The 19992-nt window shown below is 41.3% G+C and overlaps 1 protein-coding gene across 1 annotated transcript; it reads right to left on the reverse strand.

The window, feature by feature from the left end:
- Nucleotides 1-340: 340 nt before the first annotated feature.
- On the reverse strand, nucleotides 341-18545 carry LOC113024968 (round spermatid basic protein 1-like). Its single transcript, XM_026172267.1, has 9 exons — nucleotides 17632-18545; nucleotides 17240-17365; nucleotides 16087-16760; nucleotides 8395-8532; nucleotides 8121-8263; nucleotides 7856-8023; nucleotides 7443-7554; nucleotides 606-2184; nucleotides 341-399 (listed from the first exon to the last, which is right to left on the reverse strand). The coding sequence occupies exons 1-9, from the start codon at nucleotides 18113-18115 to the stop codon at nucleotides 341-343; spliced, it is 3483 nt and encodes a 1160-aa protein (XP_026028052.1). The 5' UTR covers nucleotides 18116-18545.
- Between the last annotated feature and the right edge of the window lie 1447 nt (nucleotides 18546-19992).

The following is a 19992-nucleotide window of genomic DNA, read 5'->3' on the forward strand; positions in this document are numbered from 1 at the left end:
GCTCTGATATGAAGGTTTAAAAATAACAAACCTCCAAATCGGCATGAGCAACGATAAACAGATGATTTGAGAGAGATCACAGGGATCTCCTTGATGTCTCAAACACTGAACAAAGGTCGTTCTTACAGCAGGGGAGTACGGATGGTTGTTTTCAGACTGGCGAGACCAGTACCTAAAATAGGTGCTTTAAGAGCGAAGCTAAGTAGTGCACAGGCACTGACACACGGGGTCACATAACATTTTATATAAAGCCTACGTACATCTGCTAACAAACGTGAAGTGAGCTACTTAGCTTACATTCTTAGACCTTGTTAAAATACCTGCAGAGCGCACCCTCGTTTCACTGCGTCACAGGAGGTCTGGCAATGTCAAAGCAGCTTTCGCTCACTTTTGTGGTATCTGAAGTAAGGATGCACTTTGAAATATTTTACCAAAGCCTTGGCGCAAATTGTACAGTAAAAAGAAAAAAGGAAAAGAAAAGCAGACTAGACATCTAGACATTCATATTAAGAAGTCTTTCTGTGTTTGGGGGGTGTGTGTTTTCAGGGGCTGTTTTAATAAGTGCTGCTGTGGCGCTGTATCCTGTAGCGCTGACCCGGGCTTACCCGGCACCGAGTCCTTTACTTTTGGTCCTTTACAGAGCGCAACAGTCCGACTGTCAGATGCAGGCTTAGACGAGGAGCCTCGAGAGTCACTGTGATGGTGGCTCTTGGGTCTACTGTCCGTGAAGGAAAGAGCCAAAGTTTGATGGGCCTCCATGGGTTTAAAAAGGTCAAAGGTGACCAGTGTCCGTGGTTGTTTGTGTTCTAGTTGGGCAGGACCAGAAGCAGGTTTCTTCTTCTCTTCTTTGCTGCTGACATCTCTGTCCTTCTTTACTTCTTTCTTAACCTGAACGTTCGCAGGTTTGTGAGTTTTTCCGTCTTCTCTCCCCCATTTTCCCAGCGCGCTGCCGTCTTTGCCCTCCCTGTGGCCACTCTTCTCCTTCTTCCCATGGGAAGACTTGTGTTTATGCGTGCAGGAGTCTCGAGCCTCCTCTCTGTCTGGCCGTGGGTGAGCCGCAGCAGGCGTGCTTGCCCGGTCCTTGTCATGCTCCTTCTCTCTCTTGACATGGGGTTGCGTTTTTGAGTCCCACTCCTTGGCCCACTTCTCGTCTCTCTGAGCTGACGGGTTGGTTGGGGCGGTTTTACCGCCCTCTCTCGTCCGTTCCTCTTCCTCTTTTTTCTTCATCTGCGGCAGTATCTGCGTCGTTGTGCAACCCTCTCGTCCTCCCTCAGTCTTAACTTTCTCTTGCTCTCTCACCCGGTCCTTCTCTCGCTCTCTGTCTTTCCCCCTGTCTTTTTTATCCTTTTCCTTCTCTTTACTCCTGTCCTTTTCCTTCCTCTCCTTCTCTTTCACCCTCTCCTTTTCATCCTTCTCTCTTCTGCCTTTATCTTTGTCCTTTTTGATTTGGGGTGCGTTATAAGTGCTCAGAATACTCTCTTTACTTTTCTCTTTCAGGCCCTGTCCTGATGTTTTGTGCTGCCGCTCTTCTTCCACATCACTTTCCTTCCTAATCTGCTGTGATGGCTTTGAAGGGGCACTATCCGCTCTGTTGCCCTCCTCGTGGTCCATCTGCAGTGTCTGACAGGTGTCTGCAGCTCCTTTGCCTTCCTCTTTTACATCTTCCTCGGCTTGAGGTTCAATTAGTGTGGGACTGAGTGCAGATTCATCTCTTTCTTTCTTGACCAAAGGTAGTGACAGTGCCGCTGACAACTCCTTCATGTCAGCTCTGTTCTCTCGCTCTTCCTCATTGAAAATCTGTGTCGGAGTGTCTGGGGGTGCCCCCTCCCATTTCCCCGTGTCCTCCTCATCCTCCAGCTTCGTCACTGCCTTTACAGCAAGGTCACACTCCGTCGCTTCTACCTCCTCCTCTTCCTCCTCTTTTTTAATATAACATGTTACTTGTCTTGGTGAACATGTCTCCTCTTCCTTAACCACCTCCTCCTCCTCCTTCTCTTCATGTTGGTGATACTGTTTAAGTCGGATATGCCAGGCCAGACTACAGACAGCAGACACTGTCTTGAATTGGTGGACAACTCCTCTGGGGATGAAGTAGATGTCATTGTGGTAGAGTTGGATACGGGCGTATCGGATCCCCTCCCTCCTGAGCTGGTTCAGCTTAGCGTCATCGATCCACTGCACACACTGTAGAGGCAAGGACAGGAGCACATGATATTCAACAACCCCTCAGAGAGTGAAAACATGCCTGCGGTGATAGCAGATCTGTGTTTTCTTACACTTAAAGCAGCATTAGGCACTCTTTCTGAAAGTTTTTTGAGAAAACCCCCAACAGTTTTTAATGCTGTCATAACAAATATATTAGAATACATTTGCTTTTAACACAACCAGGAGAAACAGCATGATTAGAAACACACTCTTCAATTTTCACTTACAAATGAAATGTTAGGGTTTTAAATATGGTCTCAACAACCAGAGTGTGCAAATATATTCACGAACAGTTCTGTTGGTGTGCACAGGGGTGAGGTGAGTTAGTCCCACCTCACATATCCCATTTTCAGGAACCGGAATTTTGGAATAACTTGTTATCTAAAAATGAAGCAAACTCATTGATTTGTTTTGCTGTTAATTTGGTCAACTGAAGCAAATCATGAGAGCTTCTCACTAAAAAACTTGCTATGAACTTATTTGGGTGAATGATCACTGATACAATTTTTGGTGTAGTTGCCAAACAGTTAAAGGTGGAGAGAAGAGCAACACCCTGCCTTTCATCTGCCAATTGCCAGAGCCGACACGTCATATGCAGAAGAGGAAAACATTAGACTCCACAAGGTGCAACTGAAGGCTGTAACGCCAACAAAATACCTGCCAGCAGCTCAATATTTAAGATTCCAGAGCTAAGTTTAGCACCCTGTGAGTGTTAGTTTTCTGTTAATTTAAGTTAATTTTTAGCTTTAGAGTGACACTCATGGGCATAGTGAGTGTCTTATCAGCAGTATCCACTTTAGTCGCCTCCACACTTTTGTTTTTTAAGTTTGGCAGCTTATACAGGGAGTGCAGAATTATTAGGAAAATGAGTATTTTGTCCACATCATCCTCTTCATGCATGTTGTCTTACTCCAAGCTGTATAGGCTCGAAAGCCTACTACCAATTAAGCATATTAGGTGATGTGCATCTCTGTAATGAGAAGGGGTGTGGTCTAATGACATCAACACCCTATATCAGGTGTGCATAATTATTAGGCAACGTCCTTTCCTTTGGCAAAATGGGTCAAAAGAAGGACTTGACAGGCTCTGAAAAGTCAAAAATAGTGAGATATCTTGCAGAGGGATGCAGCAGTCTCAAAATTGCAAAGCTTCTGAAGCGTGATCATCGAACAATCAAGCGTTTCATTCAAAATAGTCAACAGGGTCGCAAGAAGCGTGTGGAAAAACCAAGGCGCAAAATAACTGCCCATGAACTGAGAAAAGTCAAGCGTGCAGCTTCCAAGATGCCACTTGCCACCAGTTTGGCCATATTTCAGAGCTGCAACATCACTGGAGTGCCCAAAAGCACAAGGTGTGCAATACTCAGAGACATGGCCAAGGTAAGAAAGGCTGAAAGACGACCACCACTGAACAAGACACACAAGCTGAAACGTCAAGACTGGGCCAAGAAATATCTCAAGACTGGTTTTTCTAAGGTTTTATGGACTGATGAAATGAGAGTGAGTCTTGATGGGCCAGATGGATGGGCCCGTGGCTGGATTGGTAAAGGGCAGAGAGCTCCAGTCCGACTCAGACGCCAGCAAGGTGGAGGTGGAGTACTGGTTTGGGCTGGTATCATCAAAGATGAGCTTGTGGGGCCTTTTCGGGTTGAGGATGGAGTCAAGCTCAACTCCCAGTCCTACTGCCAGTTTCTGGAAGACACCTTCTTCAAGCAGTGGTACAGGAAGAAGTCTGCATCCTTCAAGAAAAACATGATTTTCATGCAGGACAATGCTCCATCATACGCGTCCAAGTACTCCACAGCGTGGCTGGCAAGAAAGGGTATAAAAGAAGAAAAACTAATGACATGGCCACCTTGTTCACCTGATCTGAACCCCATTGAGAGCCTGTGGTCCATCATCAAATGTGAGATTTACAAGGAGGGAAAACAGTACACCTGTCTGAACAGTGTCTGGGAGGCTGTGGTTGCTGCTGCACGCAATGTTGATGGTGAACAGATCAAAACACTGACAGAATCCATGGATGGCAGGCTTTTGAGTGTTCTTGCAAAGAAAGGTGGCTATATTGGTCGCTGATTTGTTTTTGTTTTGTTTTTGAATGTCAGAAATGTATATTTGTGAATGTGGAGATGTTATATTGGTTTCACTGGTAAAAATAAATAATTGAAATGGGTATATATTTGTTTTTTGTTAAGTTGCCTAATAATTATGCACAGTAATAGTCACCTGCACACACAGATATCCCCCTAAAATAGCTAAAACTAAAAACTACTTCCACAAACATTCAGCTTTGATATTAATGAGTTTTTTGGGTTCATTGAGAACATGGTTGTTGTTCAATAATAAAATTATTCCTCAAAAATACAACTTGCCTAATAATTCTGCACTCCCTGTAAAAGCCTAGTTTTAGGTTCTATAATTTTGAGTAATGCATCCCATCTGACAGAAAGCTTTTTGTCATTTTCAGTGGGGGTTTTTTAGCAGACAGCTGACAAAGAGGCACCGTCACACAATAAAAAGCCAACAGAGAGCTATGAACTGTTTCCCCTCCGCTGTGGGTGAGACTTATTGATGCTCAGTGTCCATTAGTGCAAGATCTGAATTGTGTTTTACAGGTTAATCATTTATGGAGTTAAATTCTCCCAGAGGAAGACCACTGAAATAGCAAATTAAAACATCTACATTTGCCCCGGGGAGGGAAAAATTGGGGATATTCCAAAAAGCCAGCATATGTGTTTTATAGCCCAACAACCAAGTCTGGCTGCTGTTCAGTGCAGAACAGGTGGTGCACTCTGTATTTATACGACCTTTTAAATTACTGCTGCTGATTTTATGAGCTATACAGTAGGGGTGCAACGATATTCGTATCGATATTGAACCGTTCGATACAGTGCTTTCGGTTCGGTACGCATATGTATCGAACAATACAAAATTTGTAATTTATTTCATCAACTTTCCTTCTGACGATGCTGTCTGTGTTGAGCGCTCAGTGAATCTGCGTTCGACTGCTCCGCCTAGGCTACACTGTCGAGCGCAGATCCACTGAGCGCTCAACACAGACAGCATAGTCAGAAGGAAGAGCGCAGGGCAAGCTAGTGAGACAGAAGTTAAGCTCTCCTTGCAACATGGCAAATTGAACCTCCCCCACCCTCATTCAGATCTGGCGTTTGGAATTATTTTGGTTTTCATGTGACGTATGACCCTGAAGGTAAAACAGTATGTTGGATGTGCCACGCAATGCTCAATTACATGGGTGGGAACTAGTGTGTTAGCGCAGTTAGCTCGTTAACGTGTTGGCCGTCTAGCCCCATGCACGGGGCAATCAGGGGTAGCTCGTTAACGGAGATTTGCCATGTTGTGGCGTTAATGTCATTTCAACGAGATTAACCTGAAAGCACTAGTGGGAACACAACGAATATGACTGCACATTTACATCATCCTAGTACAAAAACAACAAGCATGCATGCTACAAACTTTACCCGAGTCATTTAGACAGCCGTTAGCACATGAGTCTCCTTATGGGGACCTGATATGTTTAATATGCTGCTGAGAATATAGCCCAGAAGAAGCTATAGTATAGCTTTTATTTCGGAAAGAGCCATTTCTGCATCATTCCATGTTTGGCACTGATCACCACCTGTACTCATGTATATATCATGTATATATCTATCTATCTACTTAGCACTTTTAATTCTTATTCTCATTTTTATTTTCATGTCTATTTAAGCTTAATTTATAACAGTATGTTTGCACTGAAGCACCGCAGCAATTTCCTAATGTTGTAAACCCGCTCAACATTTGGCAATAAAACCCTTTCTGATTCTGATTCTCTGTAATAAACTCTCTTTTCCAAAGATGCATGATTCCTCAATCAGATACAGGGCTCGCAATATCGCTAGCCCGACGTCCAGGGGCTAGCGATTTTTCCAGTCGGGCTACCAAAATCTATCTCTGTCCTGCCCGTCGGGCTATTGTAGGAAGGAAAAATTAGTCCACTTTTGTCTTTACGTTACTCGGCCTCGCCCCTCCTTCACTGAACACAACTCCCCCTCCTCCCCCATCGCTTTACCTGCAGGAAGCGACAAGATGAACACGGCAAATCTCCGTTAACGAGTTACTGCGCATCGACCCGTGCGTGGGGCTGGACGCCGTCAATGTGTTAGCTAGCTAACCACGCTAACTCCATGCAGCCCAGAGGCGCTGCACAGCCTAAAATCCTTGCATTTTCTCAAAAGTTGACAGCGCGCCTTATGTATGAATTCTGGTTGTGCTTGATGGCCATGAACCGATTTTATGTGGTACACAGCGCTCAGCAATCTGTCAAAAAATGTTTTAGTACGACTTTGGTAAGCTACGGTGCTGCACCGCTTGATGGCTTGTCAGATACGTACTGTGCTTCAACGTAATATTACCGTATTGTGTGTGTATAAGGACCATAAATGGCACCTGTTAAGAGATGTGGTTACGAAGAGGATTTCAAACTCAAAGCTGTCAGTCACACAGTAGAAGTTGGGAACAGAGCAGCTGTGAAATCTGTCTTTGTTACTATGCTCAGCGTCTTTTAGTTTACATTTTGACTCCACAATTGTGAGCTTTTTTTTATGCACAAAAACAACATTGTTTTCTTTTATTTATGGAGCATTATTATTTAATAAATGCTCATAATTTATTTTTGAGTAAATTTTATGTACATCTATGCTCTATGTTAATAAAAGTGCCTGTGTGACATCTGGGACACAGCTTTGACTAAGAACTCTCTTTTTGTTCCTACTTTATGGCTTTTTAAAAAAATAAAAAATAAAAAAATCGAGATATATATCTTATATCGCCGTCTAGGTAAAAAATATCGAGATACGAATTTTGGGTCATATCGCCCAGCCCTACACAAGGGTTAGGGTTAAATTTAAAAACTGTACTTTTGAGTTAAAATATATATTTATAATTTTAATAAATGACAAATTCAAAAGGCATGAACTTTTTTTTTTTATCGAAAAAAATATTGAACCGTGACACCAAAGTATCGAACCGAACCGTGAATTTCGTGTATCGTTGCACCCCTACTATACAGTGTGTTGAAAGATATGGGCTGCAAATATAGGCAATCTATTAATTATTATTTTTTATCATTTTAAAATTTATATTTGCACACTTTTTAAAGAAGACGTGATCTGAGAGACAAAAAAATATTTATTTATATCTGGCATGTACCCCTAGACACTGTTAAAAACGCCGGCCCACCTGAGAGAGTGGGGGTTCGTGGAGATCCAGCTGCAGCCTCATAACCACATCTGGAAAATCTCCTGCGTGGAAACACACAACGTCTTTGGTGATCCGCGCAGCAGTGTCGCTGCTGTAAAGAATACACACAACGTTTGTGATCAATCTCTAATCAGCAAAGAAAAAGACGCAAAAGCTACTGTAGACATATTATTATATAATATCATGATATTTGGAATTAACAGCACACAAATAATAAGCTGACCTTGACTGTAAATGTCAGTATTTTACATTGCCTGTCTTGACTGCTGCCGTTTTACCTTCATAAAATTTGTAACCATCTCTGTTAGTCTAATATATAATACACAGCTGTTCTTATACAGATGTTTAAGTGATAAGCTTAAAAACATAAGAAGATGTCACTTTGAACTCACTCCTCTCCACAGCGCACAGCCTTCAGCACACCGACAGCTGCAGTAGTTTGCCTCTCAAAGCCCTGACCGATGTGGTCAGCGTGAGCTCTCGTCCGGTCCTCAAACAGCATCTCTCTGGGCTCACTGGTTCTAGGAAGGTACTGCAGGTTCTTTATCTCATTGGTGGACCTGAAATACATTTATTTACAAGAGTCACAACAAATTCGAGATGTGCAGGTACCCCTAAAAGATAAATGCAGCTGCTTTAAAGACAGGGCGAACACACCTTTTCCTTTTGAAAGGTGATTTTGGCATGTCTGCCAGAGGTATCATCTGTTCTCCAGGTCTGACCCACATGATGGGGCCGTCGTCACTCTCTGTGGGGCTTTGCAGCCGCAGACTGGAGAAATTTCCCCAGGGCAGGGTCCGCTGCACAAACACAGGACGAGAAACATCGGGTTACATAACACCTTGCAGCACTTCACAGGCAGAAGTTAAACAGATGTTGACACGCCACTGACTCCAGTGCTGTGCAGAAATACAGATGCAAGCAAACAAACCTCCAGGAAAGGAGACTTCTCTAACATGCTGATGAACTCGGGAAAGTAGTCTCCGACCTCTTCATCCACAGCTCCGACCAGACTGACCTGCCGCATGGCCCCAGCTCGGTATGTTCCCTGGGAATATGTCCGCTTCACCTGCAGGAGGCGCCGCAGAGGACACAGATTAGACTCAGCAGGTAATAATAAATCTAAATGTTAACCTGACACGCTGTTTTACTGCTGCACAAGATGCTTTTAAGTAGGGCTGCCACAAACGATTATTTTGATAGTCGACTAGTCACCGATTATTTTTGCAATTAGTCGACTAATCAGATCATGCATCCATTGGACATAAAACGTACCGCTTATTGCACCAGCATGCATCTGCTCTTATATAACTATCATTAGTTTACAGCTTTAAGTGTTTAAGATATGTGCTAACTAAAAATAAAGACAAGATGATAGTTTATTACATTTTAATGAAATTTGCAGATTGTTCGGTGAAGTTTAATAAACTCAGCCGTCTGCTCCTTGCTATCTAAAGTATAACAGGACACCGGAGTATATTCTCGAGCATCTCACACTTCTGATAATCAGCTGTCTGCTTGACGTTATTCAGCTGTGTAAAAACTATAACTTTAATCTCAGCCAAACCGATTTACTCAGGAACAAATAAAATACTGATAAAAGCCAAACAATAACATTTTTAACTTATCTAAGTGACTTCCATATGTTTAACCTGAGTAGCGAAAGACTGCGGTGGTTTGAAAACGATTTGCCCACCGGCTGCAGTGACCTAGCCCCCGGCTAGCTATCGAGCTAGTGGGTAACAGACGTCTCCGAAAACGTCGGAGCGCTTTTGAAAATATGTGGTGTCTTGATAAACTGAGCAGATATTTGAGGTTTACACAGCTACATACTCGTCTGAAAATATGTTAAACGTTTATTTTGTGACCCAGAAAGAATAATAAGAGTAATATTAAAACCAACTAGCTGCCGCCATTGTTGGAAACTGAGCAGGGCCGCGCTATGAATTCTGGGATAGGTTGGGCCACGAAGTATACATCCGACCCATCCTTCAAATTTGGGGAAACGAAGGGCTCATTTGTCGGAGTCTTCGAATTTGGACAGTCTTCGTCGTGTCGCTGTAACGTAATTGGCCTACAAATGCGGGCACAGGAGGATGCGGTTCCTGAATTTGGACACAGCTACGATACAGGACACCGCTTCTTCTTCTTCGGGGTTTAACGGCAGCTGGCATCCTTGTACATGCAGTGCTGCCATCTTCTGTTTCAGTCCGTTATTACACTCTTAAAACCTACTACTTATTCCTGCGTCTTTTGGGATCTTGCAAAGCTTCAAACGATGCGTCAACTATTAAATTAGTCGTCGACGATTTTGATAGTCGACGCAATCGTGACTAGTCGACTAATAGTGGCAGCCCTACTTTTAAAACATTATATACACCTTTTATAGGCATGTTCATCTAGCAGCTGAGGTTAACACAGTCTATGCATTCATAACATAAATGGAGGAACCCTTTCACTTCACCTGCCCTTAATAAAGCCCTCATTAAGAAGACAAACAGTATTAAGAGGACAAACAGTCTGACAGACTGAAGACTTAAAAATCTGTAACACAAAATGCAATGGAGCAGACATGATGACGTACAGCACTTCATAAAGTTTTATCATTTGTCACAATCTGCCACAAGGCTGTTTGTTTCCTTCCTGCATCGTAATGTACCGCAAGTACTTCTAATTTTAACCCCTAACTAATCATTAAGGGTTTGTAGTGATAAGGTTTTAATGATAACACATTGCATTAACAAAAGATCCAACTGGATTCATCTTGGTGGAAATTTTAGAGCAGAAGATTTGTTTATTTAGTAAACATATGTCAGAATATGTCAACAGACCATAAACAGATGATGTTTATATGATAAATACATTACACAGAGATAGTACAGGTAATCTCCCAACACACATTTCACACAAAGAGTTTAAGTTCTGTTCTTTGAGACAGCCAAACAGCGATAGCACTAATTTTCTATTGTAGGGGGGCTTTTTTTAACCAAAATGTAATTTGTTCTGTCACAACAAAGTCGGCACTTTCTGGGTTTTCTCTACATGATTTTTGGAACAAACAATCTTTTTTTCTGCATTTGATACTATTCTTTGTTAGTGGATTTATTTTCCTGCTGTATTTCATTATTATTGATAACTCCTGTAATACTTAAGGACACTAAAAATGCACTCATTGGCCACTTTAATAGGTACACCTCACTAGCACCAGATTGGACCTCATTTTGGCTTCAGAACTGCTTTAGGTTTTGGAACAAGGGGCTGGAAACGTTCATCAGATTTTGGTCCATATTGATAAGATAGCATCACACAGCTGCTGCAGGTTTATTGGCTGCATTTCCCAAAGGTGCTCTGCTGGATTAAGATCCATGGAGGCTATTTGAGTACAGTGAATCCATTGTAATGTTCAGGCATCAGATGGGTACACTGTGGTCATAAAGGCTTGGATATTGTCAGTAACAATACTCAGGTAAGCTGTGGAATTTTAAAAAAAATGCTTAGTTACTACTAAGGAGACCAAAATGTGCCAAGAATCCTCTAAGCCCTAAAGACGGTTTTGTTGGAAAATCCCAGAAGATCAGCAATGCATGTGTCTATGTTATGCATAGAAAGTTTTTACCCAGAGCTGAAGGAAAATCAGCTGCATGGTGATAAATTAATTATTTAAAGTTATTTTGTTAATTGGAATATTATTCACTGAACCATAAAAGTCATTCTGCTTATCAGACAGTTAGAAATGGCAGGACACTGCATAGATTTCTGTCAAATAATAAAACAGATTCAACGTCTTTAACTCCACAGGACCTAATCTTGCATACAGGTGTAGTTAACCACCAAATGGCCATTAACCAGGAAAAACGGTGTTTACACAAAGGGGAAGACAGTTAAACATCCTGCAAGGGCTGAATAACAGCGTTAGAAATTACAATCAATTAACGCAGCCCTGCGGTTTCAATGTCGAGGCGCAAACCATTAACTAAATGACCCTAGCTTGTAACCAGCAAAGGACTTTTCACCCATTTCCTGTCATCTCTCCTCTGCTGTTGTCTTACCAACCACAGAAAATAAATGGAAATGCATAAAACAGCATATTATAGAAGTACATCTCCATGCATCACACCACAAAGCGGAGATGTGATAACCGAGGCAACAGGAGTTAGACGATTTGAGTTTTTATTCATTTACAGGTACATGTGTTAAATGTTTAAAAAAAATGTTCAGCATAATGTGCAAAGATTTGCAATGAGGGAACGTGTAATAGCTAAACAGACCAAATGTTCCCCTAAAACATGTTCTCACCAGCCAAAACCATGTCCACTAAAACCTTCAAGAATCTGTATCCCATTTTTCTTTTATTAAAAGATTTTTTATGCATTTTTCACTTTGTTAACTATGTAAAATGATTTGAGCCCAGAATAAGTCACATCATAAACCGTGATCTAAAAACAGGGATTCCTAAAGTGTGAACTGTAGACCCATGTCTACTCGGTCTGTGACACAAAGCACTCTCAAGTCAAGCCGTGCAATAAAACACGTGCAATACTACAATCCATTACTCCCACATGTGAGCTTAGTGTCTGGAGAAACTCCGACATGTCTGACAGCGACACGGCCGCGAGTACATCGCTCACTTTACTCAGGGGGGCTTCACCATCTCACTGTGCCATGAATACAACGACAATAAAGGCTTCCTATTCTATTATAGTCAGCTGAAAGCATTTGTTAATCGTATGTAAGAAAAAAAAAATCACCTACACAGTTCACTAGAAAAGAGCTCTCATTATTCCTGTTTTCAAATCAGGGGGAGAAAACAGCTTCTCATTTCCAATTTTCATTTCTAATTTCCACAGAGGTAGCAGCTCAACAATTACTGACACATTCAGAGGATAATAATCTAATTAAATAATTGTTATGGCTAAAAGGGAGAGTAGTAAAATAGTAAGAAACAGTATCATTCAAGATCTTAAAGCATTTGAAGGTGATCTGTGTGTGACCTGGTTTAATTATTACTGCTCAAAGTGGGGCTTAAACCTACATCTTGAGACACTAAAGCAGGTATTGCACAAGGACAAATTAGCTTCTATATTAATGACATTAATGTGTGTAACACAGGTAATGGATTACAAACACATGCTGACACTTCAGTTTTATTTGCATTTCTGCAGCCAAACTAACAAATTGCTTGGACCAGGAGGTACACTGCTTACAAACAGTTTCTTTGTGTTTCCAGTAACAAACATAATGGAATCATTTTGGTTTAACAACGATGGACAAATGCATAAAAAAACAATTAAATTAAATCTGAGCAGCACTGTTAAGAGCTGGTAAGCAGGTTTAGAGATTGGCGTCACCATATTGTATAACCTCCTGGCCTCGGGCATCTGCCTCTTATCAAACCACTTACATCTTTCTCTAATCACGCTATCAAAGTTCTGAAACCAGAGGCATTTCATTTCTATAATATTTCTTAAGCTATAATTTTCTCTGTTTTATTAATTTCACAAATTACTGCAATACCAAAATAAAGGCAGGAGGACAAAAGTGCCCACAATACATTGTTGCACAGTTTTAACACAGTTTTACAACTGACACCACTGAGGTAATATAACATGTATCAATTTACTGTCAGTAATATGTATCCTTTAGAGATTTAAGACATTCAGAAAGTCTAAACTCATCTTAAATGATGGCTAAAGAAGAACCAGATCTGTGACCATTAACTTTACGCTGATGTGTGTTATATTTAATGCTGCATGCTTGCATTTTTATTAGTTGCTCTGTGTTTTCTTACTCTACTGTGAACTTTCATGTTGTAATTTGTTGTGTGGGCTACATTGTTGCACATGTCACTTACAGACACATACATATATCTTAGACAAAATCTTTCTTTTTTTGCCATAATATTATAAACAATGTATTCTCTCCTCTTTTACTCGGTTTCTTTGTTTGAGGATTTTTTGACTGATTTCTGATGAATAAAACCCACGTTAGAGTGAAAAAGTTTTTTTCTGCATACAATTTTCACGTAACTGTCAACTTAAATACATGATTTAGCTTTCTTCAGTCACTAGATTGGTTCTTTGGGTCTGAAAACTAGTTTTTAGCTTATGTCTGTGAAGGTTCTCAGTCATCCAGGTCATCGTAGTCAAAGGAGCTTGCAAAGAAAAGCGTCTGGACTTCTTTAAGTTACTTGAAGACGTTTCACCTCTCATCCGAGAAGCTTCTTCAGTTCTAAGGTCAAATGGTGGCGAGTCCCAGATATAAACCTAGTGGGAGTAACCCCCCACAGAGGGACAAAAGGACCCCCTGGTGTTTGTGTTGTGCACCCTTCTGAACTTTTTACATCGTGCCTAAACTAGCACTGAACTAATAAAAGCTCAGCGGAGATGAGAGAACCCACAGTGGAAATAAACTTGAAATAAACTGAATTGAAAACATGAATGGATGAATGAATAATCATATAAATAAAGTCAAAATATAAAGCTACATCGCAGGTGCAGCGATTTGTTAAAAACACGTACAAGCATGGAAATACAGTATATCTGGCAAAAACAGAGTTTGCTGATAATCCCAAACTGCTCCAATTGAGGTCTGGACTCTGGGGAGGCCAATCCATGACTCGTTGTGTGCGTTTTGCTATCCCATGTATGCTTTTTCTGCACTGTCAGAGAGTTTTGGATCACTGTCATGCTGAAAAATGAAGCCTTGGCAATCAGAGGCTTTCCAGATGGTATTGCAGAGTGGATCAAAATCTCAAGGTACTTTTCTGCATTCATAGGTCTATGTTTACAAGATCCCCAACACCATGACAAAGCCTCCACCATGTATTATAGATGGTTGTAGATACTCGTTTTGTACATCTCGCCTCCTCCATACATATGAGCCAAAAGTCTGGCATACCTCAGAGGCGTTTCTCCAAAGTTTTCAGCTTTGGGAATCACATTGTTCCAAAAATACAATTTTACACCTGTCAAACTGTGTTATCTTTGACATTTCAAAATTTGAGAAAATTTCTCATTTGATTCAACTAAAAAGACCTTTGGAAACCATGGAGAACTATTGCTGAAGACCACTTTAAAGATTACAAGAAAATCTGGCTCCTTTAAAGCAAAATACAAAGAAGTGGGGGCTGGCTCAATATTTTTGCACAATACTGTGTGATAACTCTGTTCCAGGATCCATATCATAAAGCAACATTAATCCCAAAGGAGATAAATCGGGAAAATCTGCTGACAGTTGCACAAAGTTTGGTTTTAGTGAGTCTAGCAACAGGATGAAATGCACCATCTGCCTTATGTTAAAGTCATGATGCCAGACAAGCAGAAGCAATATCTGATTACAAAGCACTTGGAATATCAGTCCAATCGAGAAAGCGAGAGCGAAGGAGAGAGAGCCCTTGGAATAATTTTCTTCCCAGCGAGGGGTCTCTGGCATGAATAATTTTTATTTTTCTTGACCTAAATTGATTCGCCAAAATTCTGCGAGCATGTTAAACCGATGGCTGAATATGAGCTGGATGTCCTTTAACTCATGATTTCTTCACTAAGACATTGTCAGTAAAAACAGATGCAGACCGATTACTGATAAAATGAAAAGTTAGGTCCTGGCACTTCTTCAGACACCTGAAACTCAAATTAAGAGTTAATTTATTCTAATGCATGGACCATGTTTTAAAGGAGCAATTCATGCCAAAAATCACACATACATATTTTTTTTGCTCTGGTCTGTAGTGCTTGGAAATATATTTGGAGATATCTGCCTTGAATATAACAAAATGGAAATCGCCTACCTGAGCAAACACTGTTTTGAGCTATTTCTTATAGGAAGTATTTTCTTTCTATTGACTACATCCACCAGGCAAAAGCTCAGCTGTCCTCATTTATATTTCCATCCAATCTTGTTGTTGCTACCATGAAATTCTGGCCATGGGTAGGTGGACACTTCTTATGCAAAGTGATGCAGCTTACAAGTTTAATAATTTAAAAAGAAAACACTTCCTGTAAGAAACTTTTTTTTTTGACTGACTGTAGAAAATGCTTAAGTGTCTGATTCACAACAAATGCTGTGCAAAAAAATGTCTGATCTGTTTACATCTTGTCAATTTTGAATCATCTGAGTAAAAAGGAATCTAGAACAAAACCAAAAGGAAACCTGCTAAGTAAACTGATAACAACATGACCTATGATCTGCTGAAATTCAGCCAGAAGAAAGCAAAAGTTAAGAGTTGTGTTTACCTGACACCTCAGGAAAAATATAAGTATCTGAAACACTGCTATAACCTTTTTTTCCTGTTCTCTTCAAGCACCTGAACTAAAGGTGTGAGTCCACCTGAAGATGCCCTTGAAGAGGTTTTCAAGACACACACCATTCGCGCTCACAGCTCAATGAGACCACTTGAAGACAGAAACCCTCTGACAGCACGAGTCCCAAAAAGCTCTACCCGGTAACAGTGCGGACAAAGACTGTTGAAGTGGTGTTTCAGCCTGTCACTGTTAGAGTCTGAGCTGCTCACGCCTCCAGACTACAAAGTGACACTTTACAGTATCAAAGCAGACACTTGAGCATCCTCTCCTTTTCATGCTTTCCAGCACAGAAACTAAAATTAAAAACCAAAACTCATTCTCACCTGAGAATGGAAGTTGGCCATGGTGGTCGTCTCTATGTCCTTCTTCCCGAGCACCTCCATTTTCACCGGTGCATTGGGGAACTTGTAGGAGAAGTAGTCCAGGAAGTCTGGGAGGTAGGACGCAGCTCCGTGGATGATTCCCATCACGAAACACGCTGCCTGGGCCTCGTCATCGCTGAACGACAGGGTCACAAATTCATCGGCGAAGCGCTGCATCTCTGCCGGAGAAAGGCAGGCCAGCTCCTCGTTGTAGGCGTGCACCACAGACGCACCTCCGTTGGCCTGCTGCTCGATGTGAATCAGACGTCTGAACTCCAGGCCAGCCGTGCCCGGGGCCGGGCTGCAGTGCAGCGGGGGGCTGTAGCTGAGCCTCTCTCTGACCATGGAGGAGATGGAGGTGGAGGTAGCCGCAGAAACAGCAGCATCCTGGTGGTGTTGTGCGGCACTGTGGTTGAGACTGCTGCTGTCGCTGTTCACGTTAATCTGATTGAGCAACTCCGGCAGACCCAGGGACACCCCTGAACACACAGTCTGGCACGAGCGGTGGTACATTTTGGGTCTGCCTTGCCTCTCCTTCGTCCGCTCGCCATCTTTGTGCTTCTTTTTCTTCTTCTTCTTGAGCTTCTTCAGAAGGAGGTCTTCCTCAGAACCAGCCTTGGGCTTCTCCTTAGACTCTGTCATACAGACAAGATCGTGTTTATTGTTTTTCTGTAAAGCACTTTGGTATGCCTAGGCTTTTAATGTGCTCTATAAATAAAGGTGGTTGTTGTTGTTGTTGTGTTTAAAATAACAAGCAGCTTTTGCAGCCTGTAATCTCTAGCTAAACTGATATTACAGTAAAGTTTACTTTGAAACAGCTGATCTTTTGGCAACTCTTCAAAGGTGAGTTCGTTTGCTCTGCTGTGTTATATTTCCATGTTTCTACATTGCATTTAGGACATTTACTTCCTTTTAAAACTGAAAACACTTCCAAAATTCTGGCATAATATCTAAAATAATGCATTTAGTCACATGGAAGCCACCTGCTTTTACATTTGAAATACAAAACATGTTTAAGGGCTTGAAATAACCTGAAATTATCCCCCCAAAAAACAATCGGTGCTGTAGTTTCTCACTTTCAGCTCCCCTGCCCAATGCTGGATTTTATTACTACCTTTCTGCGGAGAAACCACTTCTCCGTTTTCTCTGGCAATCTCGTGGACAGGTGGCAGTTTGTGATTTTTCCACTCTTTATTCTTTTCCTTCTTCTTCTCCCTGTCTTTCTCCTTCACCTGGTCATCTGAGGAGGGGAAACGAGAGAGGACAGCGAGGTGAAATGCTGCTGCATCCATACTGGGAGACATAAGTGACGGACAAACAGCTCCACGTGTGTGTTTATATATCACCATCTGGGCCCAATAAACACTGGGCCCGAGCTACAGTAAATTATGTAATAATGTCTAAAATGTGTTTTTATGACCAGTACTGCTTCGCGGGTGGGTTTTAATTTGCCCATAAAGTGTGTGAACGCGGTTCAAACAGGGCAGCCCGGCTGGGCTCTCCTACCTCTCTGTAGCATTTTCACGTCGCCGTTCTCGGGCTTTGTATGGCAGCTAGCTGGGCTCACTCTCTCCACAGCAGCGCCCGGGCTCTGCTGCGCTTCGCTGCTCTTCTCCTTGTGTCGCTTCTCTTTCGCTTTTTTTACTTTGTGGGGCGACGCGAGGAAGTTGCTGATTTTGAATATTTTCCGGACAGGGGTGGCGGGCACTGCGGCGGCGGTGGAGTGGCTCGCCTTGGCCGGGCCGAAACTCCATTTCGCTGGGCTCCCACAACTCTGCTTCCCGTTGTGTTTTTCCCCTGCGCACACCTCTCCGTTCAGTTTCCTGTGCTTCAGGCCCTTCTCCTCCACCCGGACCTTCTTTGGGGGCGGTGGGAAAATGTCGCTGGAAGACTGCGGACGACTCTCCGGCGGTCGCTTAGCTATCAGGGGTTTAGGGGAATTTGTTTTGCTGTTTGCTGCGAAATGCATGGAGTCCACGGACTCGGCCATCTTGGAAGTTTCTATTTTTTACGGTCAGACGTAACTGGTGCGTGAGAGACAGGCCGGGGGCGGGGCTTAGCGGGTTACGTAGGACGGAAGGAGATGTGAGCGCAGCAGACGGTAGCGTGTTTACGGGCTGCGGGACAACACTGCAGTGAGTGGAGGAGGGCCGCTGACAGAGGCGGCTTTATGGGCTTAATAATGTCACAGTGTTCTGCTTTGCTGGGCTGGACTATCAGCTTTACTCCTCCAACACGGGTGGAAAGGGTCGCAACTACCTTCATCCCACCGAAGAAAGAATTCAGTCATTTTTCAATTACCTATTATCAGAGGACATTGCAGCAGCCGCCAGTCTATCCGAGGAGCCAAGAAAAAATATTTTATTGTAATTTTTTAAAGTGTTCTGGAGCAATAGCTCCCCAGGCTTACTACTACTACTATTACCAAGGTCAATATAGCTAACTACAAGTAAATTAAAAACCAGGAGTGAAAATATTACTTTTTAGATAGATAAAATAAATATAAATACTAGCCCTTTGAGAAAAAAATAAATAAAAAATATTTAAAATTATTTAAAATTAAAACTAACTGAAACAATTTTGCAAACTTATCAAAAAATCCTTTGCCTAAGTGTTTGTTACTTTGTTGTTATCTGTGCTCAATATACAATAATAACTAATGGAGACTTGAGAAAGTAATAGAAACTAAAATAAACATTTTCAAAACATAAAAACTGAACTGAAACAAGGGAACCCAATATGAAAACTAACTGACCTCAATTAAAAGCAAAAAGTCCAAATGAAATAAAAATAAAGACTAATTAGAAATTACAAAACTATAATGACCCTGACTACTACTACTACCACTACTATTACCATTAATAAACACTTTAGTGTCTGTGCACGCAAAATAAAACGGATACAACGAAATTTACTCAGCTGTCATCTCAGTGTAAAACCCATAAAATAACCATTATGAAAAAAAGAGCCTTTCAAAGTTTTTCTGTGGACATTGGCTGCTTTTTCATTTTTTTTTTCCGATTTCCAGTCCAGTCCTTATACCATACAAAGATGAATGTTTTTGTTGTTGTTTCTTAAGCCACGTAACACTGACCTATGAATCATTCAAGGATAAAAGGCACCATCACTGGGCCTCCATTTTAGCCACACAATATGAACTTTTATTGTGAATACATATAACAGAAGCTATTTTTAAATTGTATATATAGCCAATTTTTTACTAGCAGTTCGCTGCAATAAAAGGGAATTTGTTCACTTTCCTTTAGTTGAATCTACAAAAAATGTCAAAGATAACAAAGCTTTACAGGCATAAAATAGTTTTTGCACCAACGAAATTAAACTTAGCATCTTTTGCAGTGTGTCCTTAAAAAATATGAGGACACTGGACAAGTGGAGGACCAAAGAAGAAGTGGCAGGGCTAAAATAAATTATGGATAAGTTGCTATACTGTATTTCCATTTTTATTCACGTTTCAGTAAATTACTGCAACTATGTCACCATAAATTACTAGTTCAAATTAGTTTTGTTTCATTAATTATGGGTCATGTCAGATTAGTTTTAACATGAATTTGCACACACTGTCATAGTTAGACTTTCCTGTCCAGACAGATATACAGAAATAAGTATGAATTTTATAGTTTCGTGAGTCCATTTTGTTCATTCAACAACAAAAATGTTTTTAATCAGAATCATAATTTTGCAGTTTTTATCTCTACCAAAAACATCTGTTATGTTCTTGTGGTTTTAAAATGTTTTTTGTAATGAAAGAAAATTCAAAATCCCCATAAATGCATTTAACTATGGGGTTGTAATAAAAAAAATATGTGAAGGATTCACGTATGTTCTGTCTTCTTTTTTTTAATTGCA

Source organism: Astatotilapia calliptera, chromosome 7 (genome assembly GCF_900246225.1).
Source record: "Astatotilapia calliptera chromosome 7, fAstCal1.2, whole genome shotgun sequence".
In the NCBI taxonomy this organism is placed as follows: Eukaryota; Metazoa; Chordata; class Actinopteri; order Cichliformes; family Cichlidae; genus Astatotilapia; species Astatotilapia calliptera.

Excerpts from the sequence above, each read along its gene's own strand:
- LOC113024968 (XM_026172267.1), bottom strand. The coding sequence starts at position 18,115 with ATGGCCGAGTCCGTGGACTCCATGCATTTCGCAGCAAACAGCAAAACA. Across the intron at positions 7,555-7,855 it reads GCTGTGCGCTGTGGAGAGGA|CAGCGACACTGCTGCGCGGA; the intron begins GTGAGTTCAAAG and ends TATTCTTTACAG. Across the intron at positions 400-605 it reads AGTAAAGGACTCGGTGCCGG|ATACCACAAAAGTGAGCGAA; the intron begins GTAAGCCCGGGT and ends TCCTTACTTCAG.